Source organism: Dryobates pubescens, chromosome 17 (assembly GCF_014839835.1).
Source record: "Dryobates pubescens isolate bDryPub1 chromosome 17, bDryPub1.pri, whole genome shotgun sequence".
Taxonomy (NCBI): Eukaryota; Metazoa; Chordata; class Aves; order Piciformes; family Picidae; genus Dryobates; species Dryobates pubescens.
The window spans coordinates 10,065,681-10,085,159 of NC_071628.1; the positions used below are offsets into that span (position 1 = coordinate 10,065,681).

Below are 19,479 nucleotides of genomic sequence, written 5' to 3' on the forward strand. Positions count from 1 at the left end.
ACCAAAACTCCTCTGGGGCAAGATGCCAAAGCTGAGCAACCAATTTGTAGGGTATGTTAAGTGCAGGGAGGAAGCCGTGGAGCTTGTAATGAAGCCGTGGCTGGTGTTTCCAATCAGGAGCAGGAGGACTCCATGGGATATGGCAAGCTACTGAGTGAAACGACAAACCACAGCAGGGGAGGGGGTTGGAGGAGGGGGAAGGAAGAAGGGGGAAGCAAGGTTGGATTAAAATCCTCTTTTCTGTGGCTTGTCGAACAAGAGGACTTCGTGATTCCTTGGTGGGGAGGGGATGGGTGCTTGGGAAGAGCAAGGAGACATCTGCTGCTCCTCAGATTCCAAAGCAGATTAAGAAAGCCTGGGGAGGGGGAGGGGGTTGGTTATAGCAAATTAGGGGGAGGGGATGGGGTGAGAAATCACTTTCATAGAGCTGTAAAATTGGTTTGGTTGGAAGAGAATGTTAAGGTCGAGTCCAACCCTTACCCCAGCACTGCCAGGTCACCACCAAGCTATGTCCCTCACACCACATCTCCATGGCTTTGAAATCCTTCCAGGGATGGGGACTCCACCACTGCCCTGGGCAGCCTGGGACAGGCCTTGAAAACCCCCAAGGAGAAGAAATTGTTCCTCGTGTCCAACCTAAGCCTCCCCTGGGGCATCTCGAGGCCTTTCCCTCTCATTCCATCACTTGTTGCTAGGGAAGGAGAGACCAAGCCCTACCCCAAGAAAGTCCATCTGCAGCATTTTTAACCTCTCCTGGGCACCTCCATTTCAATAGAAACACACCAGCACCTCATGCCTGAGATGGGAACACACCAGATGAGCACACTCCTGGGGGAGTGCCTCATATGGAGGTCCAGCCAGGGTCCTTCTCTCAGTGTTGTCCCTCTCCAATAACACTCCTCACAACGTTCATGACTTGCTGGGGCAGTGCAGAGTGAGCACAGGCAATCAGGAACACGACTTGGCATGGACAACCTTGGAGCCAGAGGGCAGAACATCAGCTCTGCCAGAGCCCACAGGCAGAAGCTCTGCAAGCACTCACACAGCAATTAAGTGCATTTGAAACTGAGAGGAGAAAAATAAGCATCAAGCAGAGACATCTGATGGCAACCTTGAGATGCCAGGCAAGATGTTGTCTCCTCCCCCACACCAGCCCAGCAGTCACTTGGTGAAATCACAGCTTTGCTCCTCAGGGTCTGCAACCCCTTCTAGATCTTTAACTTGCCTAGAAAAATGCACAGCCTTCCTCCTGGCTCTCCCCCTGGTCCCAGGAGGGATGCCAAGAAGCCAGCTCTCCATCAGCAGGAGAAACTCTCCTCAGCAACCACATGGCCAAACCCAGACCTGCACAGGAGAAAACATCATCTCCTAAACTCACCCAGCTTCAAGAGGAGCATAGGAAGAAAACCAACCTGCAACACAACAGCCAGAGATGGACTGCACTGGAGACCCTCTGTTGAATGTTTTAATTGGCCAGGCTCTTTGTGGTCCCCAGCAAGGGGACAAGGAGCAATGGGCACAAACTGGATCCCAGGAGGCAGATGCCCCATCCCTGGAACCAGGTCAAGGCTGGTTAGGGTTTTAAGCAACCTGCTGTAGTTGCAGATGTCCCTGCTGACTGGATGACCTTTCTAGGTCCCTTCCAACTCAAATAAATCCAAGATTCTCTGATTTAAGTTGAGAAAGACTTGGGGCTGTTGAGGCTGGAGAAGAGCAGCCTGAGAGGGGATCTGCTCAATGCTCAGCAAGAGAGAAAGGGCCTGGGGGAACTAGAGGATGGGGCCAGGCTCTTCTCAGTGGTGCCCAGTGACAGGACAAGGGGCAATGGGCACAAAATGCAACCCAGAAGGTTCCACCTGAACAGGAGAAGGCACTTTTTTGGTGTGAGGGTGCTGGAGCCCTGGAGCAGGCTGCCCAGAGGGGTTGTGAAGTCTCCTTGTCTGGAGGCCATTGTGATCCTGGGCAAGCTGCCGTGGGCGCCCCTGCTTTAGCGGGGCGGGAGGTTGGAGTGGGTGACCTGCAGAGGTCCCTTCCAACCCTCACCATGCTGGAGTTGTGTGGAAACATGCCACAAACACGTAGCCCAGAAGTGCTGATCCAGTCTAAACACCCTGAGCCAGTTCCCACGCATTCCAGAAGCGTTGGCACATCAGCTTTGTCCCAGGGCCAGCTCAGGTAACCTCTGTCCTCAGCCTGCCTTTATCGGCTTGCAGAGGAGAGGTTATGCCAGAGCAGGTACCATCTGTTAGCCCCCAGCTGGCACCAAAAGCACCGAGCCAGCAGGAGCTGGGGACTGCCTGTTCTAGCTGCTCTGACAAACAGATGACAGAATCATGCTTGAGGTAGACAAATTTGTGCTGCCAGGAGATCTGACGGCACAGGGGCCGGTTGTTAATGATCACCACGCCGTGGTTGGAAGGCTTGGAGCGCAGCCCATGGCATGAAGCTGTTGCTGGCACTTCTGCCTAGCCACAAGAGATAGCACAGAATCATTTGGGCTGGAAAAGACCGCCAAGATCATCAAGTCCAACCCAGCACCGCTAGACAGGGCACCGCCGAACCATGTCCCTCAGCACCACATCTCCACAGCTTTGAAACCCCCTCCCTTTTCCACCTCCCCTCCCCTCTTCTCCTAAGCAATGGTGATAGGAGGGAGGGAATGGCCTCAGATTGCCCCAGGGGAGGTTCAGGTTGGACATGAGGAATAATTTCTTCCCCTTGAGGATTGCCAAGGCCTGGCCCGGGCTGCCCAGGGCAGTGGTGGAGTCTCCATCCCTGGAGGGGTTTCAAAGCCAGGGAGATGTGGTGGTGCTGAGGGCCATGGCTGGTGGTGCCCTGAGATGGACTCCATCATCTTAAAGATCTCATCCAACCCAAACAATTCTGTGATTCCATGATTCTAAGAAGGTAGAAGCTGCAGATAAAGCTCTCTAAGCTACCTTCTGAAGTTCCAGCCTTCCTGGGAAGAAAAGGACCAGCCCCTGCACTGCTGGGACCCTGCCACCAGCTCCTGCAGTCCCCCTGAACCTGCTCCAGCAGAGCAGTAGCTGGGACATGTGGTAGGTCTGAGGAGCAAGTCTTCACCCTTTCAGCTGGGGCAAACCTTTAAACACAGCAGCATTCCTCCTTCCTTGGAGAGTCTTGAGGAGGGGTGAGGAGTTGTCTCTCCTTCCCACCAGCTGCCCTCTCCCTCTGGGTCCACAGGAACAAGAAGAGGGTCTCAAGATGGGTTGGACTTGATGATCTTTGAGGTCTCTTCCAACCTTGGTGATTCTGTGAAGAGCCTTTTCCTGTGGACAGGGGAACTGTAGCACCCTCCTTCAGGCAGAATGATAGGGGGCTGGAAGGGAGCTCTGGAGCTGGAGTCCAACCCTCCTACCAAGGCAGGGTCACCTAGAGAAGGTCACACAGGAACAGATCCAGGCGGGCTTGGAAAGTCTCCAGAGATGGAGACTCCACCACCCTCCTGGGCAGCCAGCTGCAGAGCTCCAGCAGCCTTAAGTTACAGAGGTTCCTCATGTTCAGCTGAGCTCTTCTGATGGCCTCACTCAGAGGAGAGAGCAAAACCAGCAGAAGGCTGCCAGGATTCTTCCAAGCTGCCCAAAGTCCTGTGGGGTCTGTACCTCCCTCACTCTTCCCCAGGCGCATCCGAGGGGCGAGAGGAACCCTGGTCCCCCTTTCTCTCAGCCTCTGCTCTTCCCCCACTCTGCCCTCCTGTAACTTTTTGCTGCTTTGCCACAGATCAAAAGCTTCCCACTTGCCAGCTCTCTGCTTTCCCCCCCTCCTTCTCACAGCGCGTCGCTCCTTCCCTTCCTGCTGATCTCCTCCACCTTTTAGCGACAGTAGGATGTGAGAGACTGAACCACCCGAGGCTGGCAGGAGGCTTGCTGCAGTGGGGTCACCTCCAAGTTCTCCTCCCCCCCAAAAAAAGATGCACACCCCACCACCAAAGGTCTGGTGGTTGGAGTGCAGCACACCCACTCCTTGTATGTGTGGAAGATAGCAACGCAGCACCTCCAGAATCAAAAAGAACCCACCCCACACCGAAACCCTGCAACAGCTTGAGGGTGTCAGACTGAAGAGCTGAGCTAAGTGCACACCCTGGTCTTGTCTTCCAGTTTCAGGAAATCTGACAGCTCCTGTTGAGCTTCAGATCAAAAGCAAGCTGCCAGCAGGCCAGGGCTGCTAAAAGCAGCCACGGCCACTGGCTTCCAGGCAGGAGACGAGAAGAATGGCAGCGTCTGAACATCCTACTGCAGCGTCTAGAGGGTGACAGAACGAGAGGAAATGGCCTCAGGTTGCACCAGGGGAGGGTTAGGTTGGAGATGAGGGACAATTTCTTCCCTGCAAGAGTGGTCAGGCACTGGAACAGGCTGCCCAGGGAGGTGGTGGAGTCACCGTCCCTGGAGGTGGTCAAGACATGTGGCACCTGGGGACATGGTTTAGTGGCCATGGTGGGGCTGGGTTGATGGTGGGACTCCATCTCGGAGGTCTCTTCCAACCCAAACAATTCTATGCACTCCCAAGCTCCTTAAGACCAGCATTTAAAGGTCTTGCACCTCTCAGCTACCCTGCAAATTTCCACTGCTGCAGCCAAATGCTTCCCCTTGCAGCCCCTGAATCCCAGCGTGGGGGGGGGGTTGGAAGGGACCTCTGCAGATCATCCCCTCCCACCCCTCTGCTAAAGCAGGGCACCCACAGCAGCTTGCCTGGGTTCACAATGGCCAGGGGGGGTTGGAAGCTCTCCAGAGAAGGAGACTCCACAACCTCTCTGAGCAGCCTGCTCCAGGGGTTTGGCACCCTCAAAGCCAGGGAAGTTTCTCCTTATCCTCAGATGCAACCTCCTGGCTTCCAGTTTGCGCCTGTCGCCCCTTGTCCTGTCGCTGGGCACCACAGAAGCAGCCAGGGGAGGACAAGCCAACTCCTGCCGCCTTGGAATTGGGTCTGGAGCTCAAATTAGAGGCTTTCCAACTGTGATGGAAGCCACAGGAGCCCTCTCAGCCAGTTCTCAAGCCTGGAGGACAATGCTCTGACTGTAAGGCATGCACTGGTAGCTTTAATATCATAGCTCACCAGCCAGGCTGCCATTTCCAGGACGTTCCTCTAACAGCTCACCAGCTGGAACCTATTCCAGCTTCAGCATTTCAAGTCAGGCCCATAAATACTTAATGGGCATTTCTCAACCCATTTCTTCTCAGAACCTGGCCATTACCCTTCTGCAAGTCCTTGGCCTCCTCTACACACAGAAAGCCCAAACAGCTTTGGCTCTTTCCCTGAAGCTCCAGTCACGTTCCTGTTCTGGAAGGGGTTTTGTGCTGATACCTCACAACTGGCACTTCCCCAGCACCACCACCCAAGTTTCTCTCCCTACTTTTCCTAGGGAATTTCTCAGTCACCTAGCTTCACCCCTGCCAGCCTTGCTCCCCTCAAGATTCCCTTCTTTGAGAGGAATTTGCATGTTGGGACACACCTGCACACCCCACTTCATAGCCGTGAGCCAGGGGCACAAAGTGGAAGCCAGGAGGTTTCATCTGCAGAGGAAGAGAAACTTTTTGGTGTGAGGAGCCCTGGAGCAGGCTGCCCAGAGAGGTTATGGAGTCTCCTTCTCTGGAGAGCTTCCAAACCCCCCTGGCCATTGTGATCCTGGGCAGGCTGCTGTGGGTGCCCCTGCTTTAGCAGCAGAGTTGGACTGGGTGATCTGCAGAGGTCCCCTCTGACCCCTACCACAATGGGATGCTGCGAAGTCCATTGTGGCCAGGTCACACTGACACTTCACTTGATCTATAGTGAGGATTGGTAAGTTTATCAATACCTTACAAGACTTGAACTCCAGCAAGGAGCTTGGCAAGGCAAGGCACCAACTAGAAGTGTGTCAGCACCCAAATACTAAAGCACACCCTCAAGATAAGAGGAAGCTTTGGAAAGCCCCCAGGAGGTTGTAAAACCCTAACCTGGTGCCCTGCTGAGGCTTTTGAAAGTCTTCTCCACATTATTCTGAGAGCACATGAGCAAAAAAAGAGAAACCCCAGCATTTAATGAAGTGTAAAAGTAATTATTATGGAAGTGTTTGAGAGCTCCCATGGCCAGGAAGGTCAATGCCATCCTGGGGTGCACGAAGAAGAGTGTGGCCAGCAGACAGAGGAAGGTTTTTCTCCCCCTCTACTCTGCCCTGCTGAGGCCACATGTGGAGTCTTAGGTCAGGTTCTGGGCTTCCCAGTTCAAGAATCATAGAATCACTAAGGTTGGAAGAGACCTCGAAGATCATCAAGTCCAACCTGTCACCCAGCACCTCATGAGTACTAAACCATGGCACCAAGTGCCACCTCCAGTCCCCTCTTGAACACCTCCAGGGATGGGGACTCCACCACCTCCCTGGGCAGCACATCCCAATGGCTAACAACTCTCTCTGGGAAGAAATTTCTCCTTACCTCCAGCCTAAACTTCCCCTGGCACAGCTTGAGACTGTGTCCTCTTGTTCTGGTGCTGGTTGCCTGGGAGAAGAGACCAACCCCCTCCTGGCTACAACCTCCCTTCAGGGAGTTGTAGACAGCAATGAGGTCTCCCCTGAGCCTCCTCTTCTCCAAGAAGGTCAGGGAGTTGCTGCAGAGGGTACAGCAAAGGGCTGCAAAGATGCTGAGGGGAGTGAAACATCTCTGTGTGGAGATGACTGAGACAATCTGGGCTTTTTAGCCCGGAGAAGATCAGCCTGAGGGAGGAGCTCATCAATACTGATCAGTCCTTCAAGGGTGGGTGTCAGGAGGCTGGGACCAGGCTTTTGCCCGCGGTGCCCTGTGGCAGGACCAGGGGTAAGCAGGCACAAACTGGAGCATCAGAAATTCCATCTAACCGTGAGGAGGAACTTCTTTAAGGGTACTGGAGCAGGCTGCCTAGAGAGGTGGTGGAGTCTCCTTCTCTGCTGACATTCCAAACCCACCCAGCCACGTTCCTGCATGACCTTCCCTAGGTGATCCTGCCTCTGCAGGTGGGTTGGGAGGAGATGATCTACAGCTAACTGAAGGGAGGTTGTAGCCAGGTGGGGGTTGGTCCCTTCTCCCAGGCAACCAGCAGCAGAACAAGAGGACACAGTCTCAAGCTGTGCCAGGGGAGGTTTAGGCTGGAGGTTAGGAAGAAATTCTTCATAGAGAGAGTGATTGCCCACTGGAATGTGCTGCCCGGGGAGGTGGTGGAGTCACCATCACTGGAGGTGTTTAGGAGGAGACTTGATGGGGTGCTTGGTGCCATGGTTTAGTGTTGGATGATAGGTTGGACTTGCTGATCTTGAAGGTCTCTTCCAACATGGTCTATGCTATGCTATGCTCTGCTATTCTCTCAAGGTCCCTTCCAACCCCTAAGCAAGCAGGCTGGTCACAAAGCAACAAGCCCATCCCCTTTTTCCTGTCAGGTTTCCCTTTCAAGCCAACCCCTTTCCCCTTCCCCTCAGCCTGCACCCCCTCTGCCAGTGCAAAACCAAGCCCCCAATCCTTTCTCCTCCCGGCAGAGTGCTGGCAGGGAGGCTGCGAGGCCGGCAGTAAAAAGCTTCACGACTTAATGGCCCCTTAAATGCTCAACATCTTTTTCACTTAATGCAAACCTCCATTGCCTCTTAATAGCTGGGACTGAATGATGGGTATGTTTTTTCTATTAAAAGTTCATTTTCTGAGTTGGCAGAGCAACACAAGCATTAAATTGACAGGCAGGGGGAAGGAGGGGGGAAAAAAGAGAGAGAGAGAGAGAGAGCAGTCATCTCTAGAAACTTCCCAGGATTCAGAGACATTTCCAAGTCAGCTACTCAAACTAAAGAGAGGCAAATATTCCCTTTCCAAAGTGCTGTCACATCAGAGGAGCATTGTGCCAACCATCCATTATTACCTTATTACTTGCATTACCTTATTCATGTTGCTTTGCTGTCTGATGGAACAAAATGGCTCTTGTGAGGCACCTCTCCAACCTCTCAGATGCATTCCATTTACATTTGACATCTTGGTGACCTCCCAGTTTCTTCTTCTTCTTCCCATTGAGCAGTGAGGTTTCCCCATCAACATGGAGCTACTGAAAGCTTCTTTCCCAGGTAGGTGATGGAAAGGGAAGAGCAAAAGGGGGAAAGGGAAGAGCAAAAGGGGGAAAGGGAAGAGCAAAAGGGGGAAAGGGAAGAGCAAAAGGGGGAAAGGGAAGAGCAAAAGGGGGAAAGGGAAGAGCAAAAGGGGGAAAGGGAAGAGCAAAAGGGGGAAAGGGAAGAGCAAAAGGGGGAAAGGGAAGAGCAAAAGGGGGAAAGGGAAGAGCAAAAGGGGGAAAGGGAAGAGCAAAAGGGGGAAAGGGAAGAGCAAAGGACCAGACCAGGTTGGAAGAGGCCTTGGAGATCATTGTGTCTAAGCTATCATCCAACACTATAGCTCAGGCTTTATCTGACCAAGCACATGGATTAGCAGTGCCACAGGGATGTCACTGATACATGGACTCCTCCCCCTCTACTCTGCCCTGCTGAAAACACATCTGGAGTATTGTGTCCAGTTCTGGGCCACTCGGTTCAAAGGAGACCTGAGGGAACTCAGAGTCCAGCACAGTGCTACAAAGGTGCTGAAGGCAGTGGAACATCTCCCTGCTGAGGAAAGGCTGAGGGAGCTGGGGCTCTGAAGCTTGGGGAAGAGGAGCCTGAGGGGTGACCTCATTCATGTTTATCAAGATGTGAAGGGTGAGTGTCAGGAGGGCAGAGCCAGGAGTCCCCATCACTGGAGGCGTTCAGGAAGAGACTGGATGGGGTGCCTGGTGCCATGGTTTAGTTGAATAGGTGGTGTTGAGTGATAGGTTGGACTTGATCTCCAAGGTCTCTCCCAACCTGGTTAATTCTATTCAGTTCTTTACTGAGAGAGTGGTGAAGGGCTGGAACAGGCTGCCCAGGGAGGTGGTGGAGTCACCACCCCTGGAGGTGTTCAAGAGGCTGTAGATATGTTGCTTCGGGATGTAGGTTAGTGGGCATGGTGGGAGGCCTTTTCCAACCTTAATGGTTCTATGATCACTACAAGCCCTTGGAAAAAGTCTCCCCCCATATCTTTCTTGCAGCCCCTCCCCAGCTTCCTTTTAGCCCAGTTCCCCACAATTCTGCCAACCCCAAACTCTGCATACAATAGATGACAAGAAAGACAACAACAGCCCCAGTAGGTATCTAGAAACCAACCCAAAACTCTGGAAATAGGTTAAAAATAGTAATAAGAATGCCAGTAAGCATCTAAAACCCAACAGAAATGGTGGAAATGGATTAAAAACCCAAGAATAATCCCATCAGGCACCTAAAAACCAACCCAAAACTCTGGAAATAGATTAAAAATAGTAATAAGAATGCCAGTAGGCATCTAAAAACCCCCCAAAAATGGTGGAAATGGATTAAAAACCCAAGAATAATCCCATCAGGCACCTAAAAACCAACCCAAAACCATGGAAATAGATAAAAAACCCCAAGAATAATGCCAGCAGGCACCCAAAAACCAACCCCAAACCATGGAACTAGATAAAAAAACCCAGCAACAAGCCCAGTAGGCATCTAAAACCCAACCCAACCTAAAAACCAACCCCAAACTGTGGAAATAGATTCATCATAATAATAACCACCCCAGCAGGCATCTAAAGCCCAACCAAAATGGTGGAAATGGATATAAAAACCCAACCACCATCTCAGCAGGCATCTAAAGCCCAACCAAAATGGTGGAAATGGATATAAAAACCCAACCACCATCTCAGCAGGCATCTAAAGCCCAACCAAAATGGTGGAAATGGATAGGAAAACCCAACCATCATCTCAGCAGGCATCTAAAACCCAACCAAAATGGTGGAAATGGATTAAAAGCCCAAGAATAATCCCAGCAGGCACCTAAAAACCAACCCCAAACTGTGGAAGTAGATTCATCATAATAATAATCACCCCAGCAGGCATCTAAAACCCAACCTAAATGGTGGAAATGGATATAAAAACCCAACCATCATCTCAGCAGGCATCTAAAGCCCAACCAAAACGGTGGAAATGGATAGGAAAACCCAACCATCACCCCAGCAGGCATTTAAAACCCAACCAAAATGGTGGAAATGGATAGAAAAACCCAACCACCATCTCAGCAGGCATCTAAAGCCCAACCAAAATGGTGGAAATGGATAGGAAAACCCAACCATCATCTCAGCAGGCATCTAAAACTCAGCACTTGTTTTTCCACCTGTTGGAAGTTCACCCACTCCAACCCTTCCCTCCCCAAGCTCTTTTGCCCAACCCTTTACAGAATTGAGCACTCCAACAAAAAACAAAGAAGAAGAAGAAGAAGAAAAAAATCCACCACATTTTTATTGGTACTGTAAATATGGGAGAAAGGAGAAAACATGGAAGGTCCTCAGTAAGGACACATACAACAGCAAAACCTGCCAGAGTTAGTCTATCAACCCCCCCCAAAAGGCTCTCTCTAAAGAAGAGGTTCAAGTAATGCAGTCATGAGAAGAAGTTGGCTAAAAAAAACAACCCCACCAAAATGAAAGCAACCTCTATCTTCTGAGATGGTTCCTGGAATAGTCCTCTAAGAAGTGAAGAAGGAAAGCAGCAGGAGAGCTGTTGAAGGACAGACACCTTGAAGTCATATACTAAAGTGTATCTCTAGGATAAAAACCTGCCCTGCACGTTCAGCACCAGCTCTGTAGCCTCCTCCTCGTGGCAGTTGGCTTCTTCAACTCCACAAGACTCTCCAAGCCCCAAAACAGGGATTTCAAAGAAACCAGGAAATAAACAGAACACCACTAGGGAAAAAAACCAACAAACCAACTAAAGGAGGCCTAAGCCTGTGAGGGGCAGCTTGTTGGGAAGCTCAGGAAACAGTGGGCTTCCCAAGTCTGCGCCCTGCCTTAAGTCCTTGTTTTTCAGGAACAGGGATGGGAAGCTTGTCTGCTTTGCATCATGATGCCAGATTGCCATGTGCCAAGCTCTAAGCTCTCAAGCAAGGAGGCTGAAGTTAACACAGCCACTGAGAGCACTTTGCTTTATTCCACCAGCCACATGCATTAGCCAGCTCATTTCTCAATTGCTTCCTTTGATTAGTCCCTAATTTCATGTTCTCTTCCATAAAACACTTATTTATGGGAGCATCTCCCTTCAGTTACTGCCCAATTCCTGTCTTGCATTAAGCCAGGTAGATCCCAAGGCAAATAAAAAAGCCTCCTCTCATTCATCTTCACCATTTGCATCTGGAGATTGCAGTGCATAAATCCCAGTTAAGTGGAAAATGCCTTCAGCTTCCATGAGATAGGTGTTGGAAAATCCAATACCTGAATCATTTAGTGTCCAGTTTAACGAGCTGCTCACCCTGCACACCCATATGAGGCTTAATGAGGAATGAAATGAGAAGCAGGACTGTTGCACTTAGAGCCAAACTGCTGCTCTACAAGCTGTGACACTCCAGCCCCACAATTTCAGCCTCCACTCATCAATGTAATAAACCATTCCTGGAACAACAACAGCAACAACAAAAAAATAACCTGGGGGGAGGGAGAAAGGGAGCAAGCAAAATGAGTGCTTTGATGGCCAACCTGATTTAAGTCTTGCAGCAAAAGCAAAGGCACTACAGCTGAAGCTTGGCTTTAAATAAAGGCTGCAACTTGGCCAGCCAAGTTACAACACACCCCTAAAACAGCTCTCCTCTACCTCTGCAGCTGACTTCCCAAGCACACTTGAGGTGGTCTTCATCAGCTTCTGCGACAAACCATCCACTTTCTCTTCATCATGAAGAGGAAATGTACAGCTACCACACTTAGCCCAGCCCTTGTGAACAGTTTGTTTGATAACCACAGCATCAGAAGGTCACAAAACCTGGAGTTTCTAGGCCTTGCTTTAGCCAGTTGGGTCAATCAGACATCACAATAATTTATCTACCATGTCATCATCTTGACAGTCAGCCTGTGAAGATGCTCCACATCTTCCCTTGCAGCGTCAGATCTGAGAGTCAGCAGCCCTGCTTTAGTGTTTGACAAGGAGAGAAAATGCTTCAGCTTTGGAGGTTTGCAGGTTCTAATTGCAGCTAGGCTACCACAACTGGATACATCTCCTGAAGGTCATCACTACCATCAGCAGCATCATCACAGCACTCCTACAGGATGCAGCAGCCTTCAAGAGCAATGGCACTACAGCACCTCAGCAAACAAGTCCCTGTCTCATTCGGATGATCTGTAGTAAAGCAGCTTGGACATCTTCATCCATGTGACCCTGGAGCAAGCAAACAGATAAAGGAAAGGAAAGAGCCTCATAAAGCATCAACTAACATCAGGAGATTCCTCCAAACTACCCCAAAAAGCCTTCATTCACTGGTGTATTTTCACTGCTCTCACCAGATCTGATCTGCTTTGGGAAGTCTTTTACTCCTTTCTCAGGACAGAAAACTTCAGACTTTCAAAGTCCCCCCCCCCCAGAAGTGTTCCTGTGTGACCTGCCCTAGGTCACCCTGCTTTGGCAGGGGGGTTGGCCACGAGGATGATCAGAGGGCTGGAGCACCTCTCCTGTGAGGACAAGCTCAGAGAGTTGGGATGGTTCAGGTTGGGGAAGAGAAAGTTCCAAGGAGACCTTATTGTGACCTTCCAGTATCTGAAGGGGGCCTACAAGAAAGCTGGGGAGGGACTTTTTAGGGTGTTGGATAGTGATAGGACTAGGGGGAATGGATCCAGGCTAGAGGAGTTTTAGATTAGACATTAGGAAGAAGCTCTTCCCCATGAGGGTGGTGAGACACTGGAACAGGTTGCTCAGGGAGGTGGTGGAAGCCCCATCCCTGGATGTTTTTAAGGCCAGGCTGGATGTGGCTCTGAGCAACCTGATCTGGTGTGAGGTGTCCCTGCGTATGGCAAGGGGGTTGGAACTGGATGATCCTTGAGGTCCCTTCCAACCCTGACAATTCTGTGATCTCTGGAGGTCCCTTCCAACCCCTAATGTTCTGGGATTTTCCTCTCTGACACAGCAGCTTCCTTGAAGAAAAGAGAAGGTGGGGGGGAAGAAATTACTGCTCCCACCCTCTGGGAACCCACAGCTGCTGCTGCAGTCATGGCCCCTCACTTGCTGAAGTCATAAGACTTGGCTTAGCTGGTCAAGCCTTTGTCCAGTGAGAGCCACAGGATACATCTGCATTAAGGTTCTGACTTCCACTCAATCTCTGTCCAGAATTACTAACATATGAGACCCTTCCAAGCAGGTCATTGCTCTGCCTAGTGACACAGAGACAAGAAGATGGCACAACAAAGCCACAGCTGTGGAGTTTCTCTGTTGGATCACCCCATTCTAAACTGAAGCTCCACGTGAAAACAGAAAACCTTGAAGCCAGTTTTGAGTTCATCTGTGGTCTTCCAGCTGGAAACATGCCTCAGGACTCCCTCCATGGAGATGAGAGAGCAGAAGAATCTAAAGCTGGGGCTCTCATACCTGTACGGCGCTAAGAAGATGTGTCCGATAAACCGAAACCACCTCCTGGTGCTGCCTTTTAGCATCCTAAAAACAACGAGACAGGAAAGAGGAGGTGAAGTCATCACAGCTCTTAACATCTGCTCTTGCCTCTTTCCAACTCTGGAGGCTCAGCTTTGCACACACAAGCCAGCCCAAGCAGAATGTCAAGGTTAAAGTTACCATATCCCCCTCCATTAACCAAGAAACAACTCACTGCTTCACTTCTTTTATTGCTTGCTTGGAGCAAAGGGGTTTTGACAAAGGCTATCAGAGATGTGCTGCTCTGGGCTGTCAGCCCAGGTGATAAGATGAAGACCTTGTTTCATCAACACCATCAGCTGCTGGTTTAAACCCACCCAATTCAGCCTTTTGCCTTGTAAGGCTCAACCTAACAAATGCTGTTTAAGGCACATCCCAGACCTGGGCAGATTTGCAAGCAGTTAACTCTGCTCTCATATGATGCTTTGATCAGCAGCTCTGCTGAAGGTGTTTGTGCACAAAAGCCCAGCACAAAGTGTCCCCTTTCCTTTTCCTGAGGGTCTCTTCTCAGCTTCCTGTGCTCCAGGCTGAACAACTCCAGGTCCTTCAGCTGCTCCTCATCAGACCTGTTCTCCACACCCTTCACCAGCTTGGCTGCTCCAGCACCTCAATGTCCTTCCAGGGAGTGAGGGCCCCCGAATGAACCCAGGATTTGAAGTGTGGCTTCACCAGTGCTGAATACAGGGGGGAAGTGTTGGTCACACTTCTATTCCAGGCCAGGATTTTGGTGGCCTTTAGGCCACCTGAGCACACCACAGGCTAAGCTCACAGCCACCCCAAGCACTGCAGTGGCCAGGCAGCCATTCCCTTGCCTCTAGAAGAAACCAGGAGCAACGCCACCACATCCCAGACAACACCTCATGTGACTACTCACAGCCAGCTGCTGCTGCAGAGTTTTCACTTGGTTCTGGAGCATTTCAACCTGCTGGTTCTGCCTCTTGGAGGGGAGCCCAGTGGTGTAGGTAAGCTGGGACAAACCGTTCAGGGCTTGCTTCAACCGCTCAACGTCGTTCAGCAGCTCTGTTATCTTGCAAAAGCAAAAGCACAGGAAAACCTCAGTTAAGGAGGTGGAATTAACCCAAAAAATCTCCTTTTCTTTAGCATTCTTTACTGGAACAGGTTGCTAAGAGAGGTGGGAGATGCCCCATCCACGGAACCATTCCAGGCGAGGTTGTCTGGGGCTCTGAGCAACCTGCTCCGGTTGCAGATGTCCCTGCTGGCTGCAGCAGGGTTGGACTGGATGAGCTTTAGAAGGTCTCTTCCCACCCAGTCTGGGATTCAATCAAATCCTGACAAAGATCAGCAAGCATTGCCATGACACTAGCTAATGTTCTTTACTATCAGGGTGGTGAGGCACTGGAACAGGCTGCCCAGAGAGGCTGTGGACAGCTCGTCCCTGGAAGTGTTTATCACCAGGTTGGAGAAGGCCTTGAGTAACCTGGCAGAGTGGAAGGTGTCCCTGCCCATGACAGGGCACTTGGAACTACAAGATCTTTTAAAAAATAGAACACAATTAACCAGGCTGGAAAAGACCTTTGAGATCATCCAGTCCAATCACTCAACACCACCTATTCAACTAACCCATGGCACCAAGCACCCCATCCAGTCTCTTCCTCAACACCTCCAGTGATGGTGACTCTACCACCTCCCTGGGCAGCACATCCCAATGGCCAATCTCTTTCTGTGAAGAATTTCTTCCTAACCTCCAGCCTAAACCTCCCCTGGCACAGCTTGAGATTGTGTCCTCTTGTTCTGGTGCTGCTTGCCTGGGAGAAGAAACCAACCCCCACTTGGCTGCAGCCTCCTTTCAGGTAGCTGTAGACAGCAATAAGGTCTCCCCTGAGCCTCCTCTTCTCCAGGCTAAGCAACCCCAGCTCCCTCAGCCTCTCCTCACAGGGCTGTGCTCCAAACCCCTCCCCAGCTTTGTTGCCCTTCTCTGGACACCTTCCAGCAACTCAACCTCTTTCCTAAACTGAGGGGCCCAGAACTGGACACAGGACTCAAGGTGTGGCCTAAGCAGTGCAGAGTACAGGTCCCTTCCAACTCAAGCCATTCTGTGACTCTGTGATTCATGACATGCTATCACTGATTCACATTCTGCTTCCTAACACTGACATCTGTGAGGTGAGGCATGGACCCTGGAGGTCAGCCAGTGACAAATGACTTCTACTCATTAGAAGTTCGACCTAGAATCTCTCTGAAGAGCAGTGAGCCATCAGAAGGTAAACCAGAGATGCTAAACAGAGCCAGCTCTGACAGGAGAGTGAGCTTCTACCCACCCCAAAAGTGTCCAACCCAGCTTGGAAGTTCTGGCAGTTTAAATGTGATGCCTACAAGGAACTAAAAACATTGAGCTTAGGATGAACAAAACCAGGACTTGATCTTAGACTGGGGCCAGTCCTGGGCACCTTACCCTGAGAACACAAAGTCATGCTTGAATACTTAAGTTGCTGTAGTTGGAGTCCAGTTAATCAGAGAATGGTTTGGGCTGGAAGGGACCTTAAAATTGTCCAGTTCCAACCCCCTGCTGTGGGCAGGGACACCTCCCACTAGACCAGGTTGCTCCAGACCTCATCCAACCTGGCTTTCAGTTTAGGGGTAAGGAGCTACCTGACATCCCACCTTGTTATCCTTGGCTTCCACCTGCTTTGCAGACTCCTGAATTCTCTTCTGCAAGTCAATGATTGTGGTCAGGGATTTATCACACCGTTCCTTCTGGTCTTTAATTTCCTGCTCGATGCTGCAGCTCCTTAGCTGAAGCAACTCCTTCTCATCCTTCAAGGCAAGCTCACTCCTTTTGGCTTGCACAGCCTCCTCACACGCCTCCTCGTACTTCTTGCTCACGTTGGCCAAGTTCTCAGCCATGCCACTAAGCTGGGCCTCCAGAGAACTCTTCATGGAGCTGTATTCAGACAGCTCAACCACTTCTTTGCTCTCCAGCTCTGCTAAAGCTCGCTGACTAAGCTGAATCTCAGACTGCAGCTTCAAGATTTCCTCATTTTTAACTTGGCTTTCCTCTTCCTTTTCCTTCAAGCTGGTTTTGATGGCTGCAATTTCCTCTTCAAGCTTTTCCTTCATTTGTGTGTATTCCACCAAGGGTACTGAAGACTCCTTCAGACCTGCCAGCTCCTGCTGCAGTTCTCCTACTCTCAGCGTTTCTTTCTCGTAACACTCCCGCTTACTCCTCAGGGCTTCCTTCAGCTCTTCTACAGTGCGACCAAGAGTCGTCTTCAAGGCTTCAATCTGCTCTGCTGAGAGCTGCTGAGCCTGCAGAGGCAGCTCAGGGCCCTGGTGGAGCTGAGGTTTCTCCTCCCTGTCGCCTGTGTATTTCTGCAGCAGTTCCCTCAGCTGCTTGTTCAGCTCCTCCATTTTGCTTGCAAACGTTCTTTCCACCTCACGCGACCTCTCGGCGAGGACGTAGTTCTGCTGCAGGTCGCTCTGGATGGACAGAACGCCCTCCCTGAGCTTTTCATTCTCCACTTTCAGCTTCTGGCTTTCCTCCTGGCTCTCCCTGCACTTCTGTGCCTGCTCCTGCAGTTGTGCTTTCAGCTCTCTCACCGTGGCTTCAAAGCTTTGCTCTCTGTCTTCAAAGGAGGCGAGCGGGGCGTACTTGGACTTGATGCATTCCTGAATCGTGTCGAGTTCCTTCTTCTGGGCTTCAATTTCTGCGTGCAACTGCAAAACCTCTTCCTGACCCCTCTTACATTCAGCTGTCATGGCAGCATTGCTCTCCTGAAGCTCCTGCACGCTCCTCTTCAAGGCAGCCACGGTGCTCTCGTGGTCTTCCACGCTCACAAACTCCGTGCGCAGCCGATCCTCCAGGAGCCTCACCTGGTTTTTCAGAGTCCCATTTTCCTCGCTGACCCTCAGGAATTCTTGCTTGATCTCCTCAGCTTTTCCCTTCAGCTCTGACAGCTCCCTGTTACTCTTCTCCAGGGTGCTGTTCAGGACTGCTTTCACCTCCTCGTGCGTGGCGGCCAGCACGTACTGATCCCGGACAGCCTCTCTCATGGCTGCGTTTTCAGACGCCAGTTTGCCCACCTTGGCTTCTTCCTCATCACATCTTCTCCGGAGCTCAGCAAGCTGCTTTTCCAGCTCAACACCAGCAGATTTTAAAGCTTCCACTTCTCTTTTGTGCTGCTCAGGTGACAGGTACACAGCCTGCAAGCGGCTGACAGTCTCGTTTAAGCTGTTCTTCTCCGCCAGCAGCTTCTCGGCCTCTGCTTGGCTTTCGTTGTACTTCTTTGTCACGTCGAAAAGCTTCTTGGTCAGGTCCCCGACAGCCTGGTCGTTTGTTTTCTTCAGCTCCTCATGAATTTTTAAAGGCACATTCTGGCTTTTCATTTCAGTTTTCAGCATCTGGATTTGCTGCTTCAGCATCTTGTTATCCACCTGGGATCTCTCCAGCTCCTTCTGCAGAGCCTGCTGCTTCTGAGACAGCTCAGAGATGGTCTTCCCGAGCTCCTCGGTCTTCTGCTCAAAGCCACTCCTCATCCGCTCGTGCTCTTCTGGCCTGATGTGCTGAGCAAGCTTGGCCTTCTGACTCTCAGATTCCCTCTTTAAAAGCAGGATCTCTGCCTGCAGCTTGTCACACTCTCCTTCCACCTTTGCCAGCTTCCTTGCTTTCTCATTCACCTCGCTGGACAAGGAGCTCCTCATGCCTTCGAACTCCTCTGAGGGCACAGAGCAGGCTAACTTCGCCGCCGCCTCTTTCAGCTGCCCCTCCAGCTCCACCACGTTTCTCCCCCTTTTATCTCGCTCCACCTCCGACTTGGCAAGTTCCTTCTGCAACCTTTTGTTTTCCTCCACGAGCCTTCCTTCATCTCTCCTGAATTCTGCCACCAGCAATTCATTCTGCTTAATCTGGTTCCTCAGTTTCCCCACCTCAGCAGAGGCTCCTTCGTACTTGGCTTTCATTTCTTTCAGCTGCTCCTTCAGCTCCTCCGTCGCCTTGCCGCTCCCCGCGGCGGCTTCGCTCGTCAGGTGATCTTTCAGAGCCAGAAAGTGGGTCTGCATTTGCTTCACTTTGCCTTCAGAGTCAAACATCCTCTTCTGCACATCCTTTAAAGCATCTTCCAGTTGCTTTATCTGCCCATCAGATTCTGCCTTGGTTCGCTCACACTCTGACGCCAGAGCTTTGCACTCCGACACCTTGTGAGAGAGCTCTCTCTGCAGCTTGCTGATCTCCTCCTTTGCTGCGCCATAGCAGGTCCTCACGTTGTCAAGCTCCCTCTTTAAAGTTTCCTTCTCTGAGGTGGATGATTGGGCGGGCAGGGAGAGCTCCAGGGGTCTCAGCATCGACCTAGACTGCAGGGCAGTTGGCACAAAAATGAGACGACACTTAGAAGTCTGACAAGTCACAGGCAGGTGAATGGTCACACACACGACTCTCTCACATAACATTCGCCTGAAACCGAGCAATAATTGGTCTGAAAACAGCAAAATAACAACCAAAAACTTGTCTGAAGGCAGCAATGGGACTAGAGGGAATGGTTTGAAGCTGAGGGAGTGGAGGTTTAGACTGGATCTTAGGATCTTCAGTATGAGGCTGGTGAGACTCTGGAATAGATAGCCCAGGGTGGCTGTGGATGCCTCAGCCCTGGGGGTGTGCTCAAGGTCAGGCTGGGTGAGGCCTTGCTGAGCCAGGTCTAGTTGAGGGCATCCCTGCCCATGATGGGAGGTTGGAGGAGTTGATCTCTGGGGTCCCTCCCAACCCAAACCACTGCTGGGTTCCTCTCTTGGAAACACTCAGCTGCTCTTGCCCATATTACAGCACTTGTGCATTTCAGCTTTCAGCAGTCTTGACTGTCACTCTGGAAGGCTGTTTCTAACCTTCAGACCCTACTGGCATTGAAGTGCGTGCACACCCTATTCATTTCCCTTCTTATTGGCCATCAATCACTCCTCTGCTAGAAGAAAATTGAACTTAAGGATCTCCCCCTTCCTTCAAAGCATGTGAAAATAGGTTTTAAAGGAATCAGAGTATGCCATGG

At 51.1% G+C, this 19,479-nt stretch overlaps 1 protein-coding gene across 1 annotated transcript in view; it reads right to left on the minus strand.

Moving 5' to 3' along the window:
- Positions 1-10,788: 10,788 nt before the first annotated feature.
- Positions 10,789-19,479, minus strand: part of UACA (uveal autoantigen with coiled-coil domains and ankyrin repeats) — a 42,832-nt gene continuing 34,141 nt past the window's right edge. The window contains exons 16-19 of the mRNA XM_054168874.1: positions 16,109-18,793; positions 14,361-14,513; positions 13,427-13,492; positions 10,789-12,226 (exon numbers count right to left, since the gene is read on the minus strand). Of these exons, the coding sequence (XP_054024849.1) occupies positions 12,155-12,226; positions 13,427-13,492; positions 14,361-14,513; positions 16,109-18,793 (2,976 nt within the window). The 3' untranslated portion in view covers positions 10,789-12,154. The remainder of the gene's footprint in view (positions 12,227-13,426; positions 13,493-14,360; positions 14,514-16,108; positions 18,794-19,479) is intronic.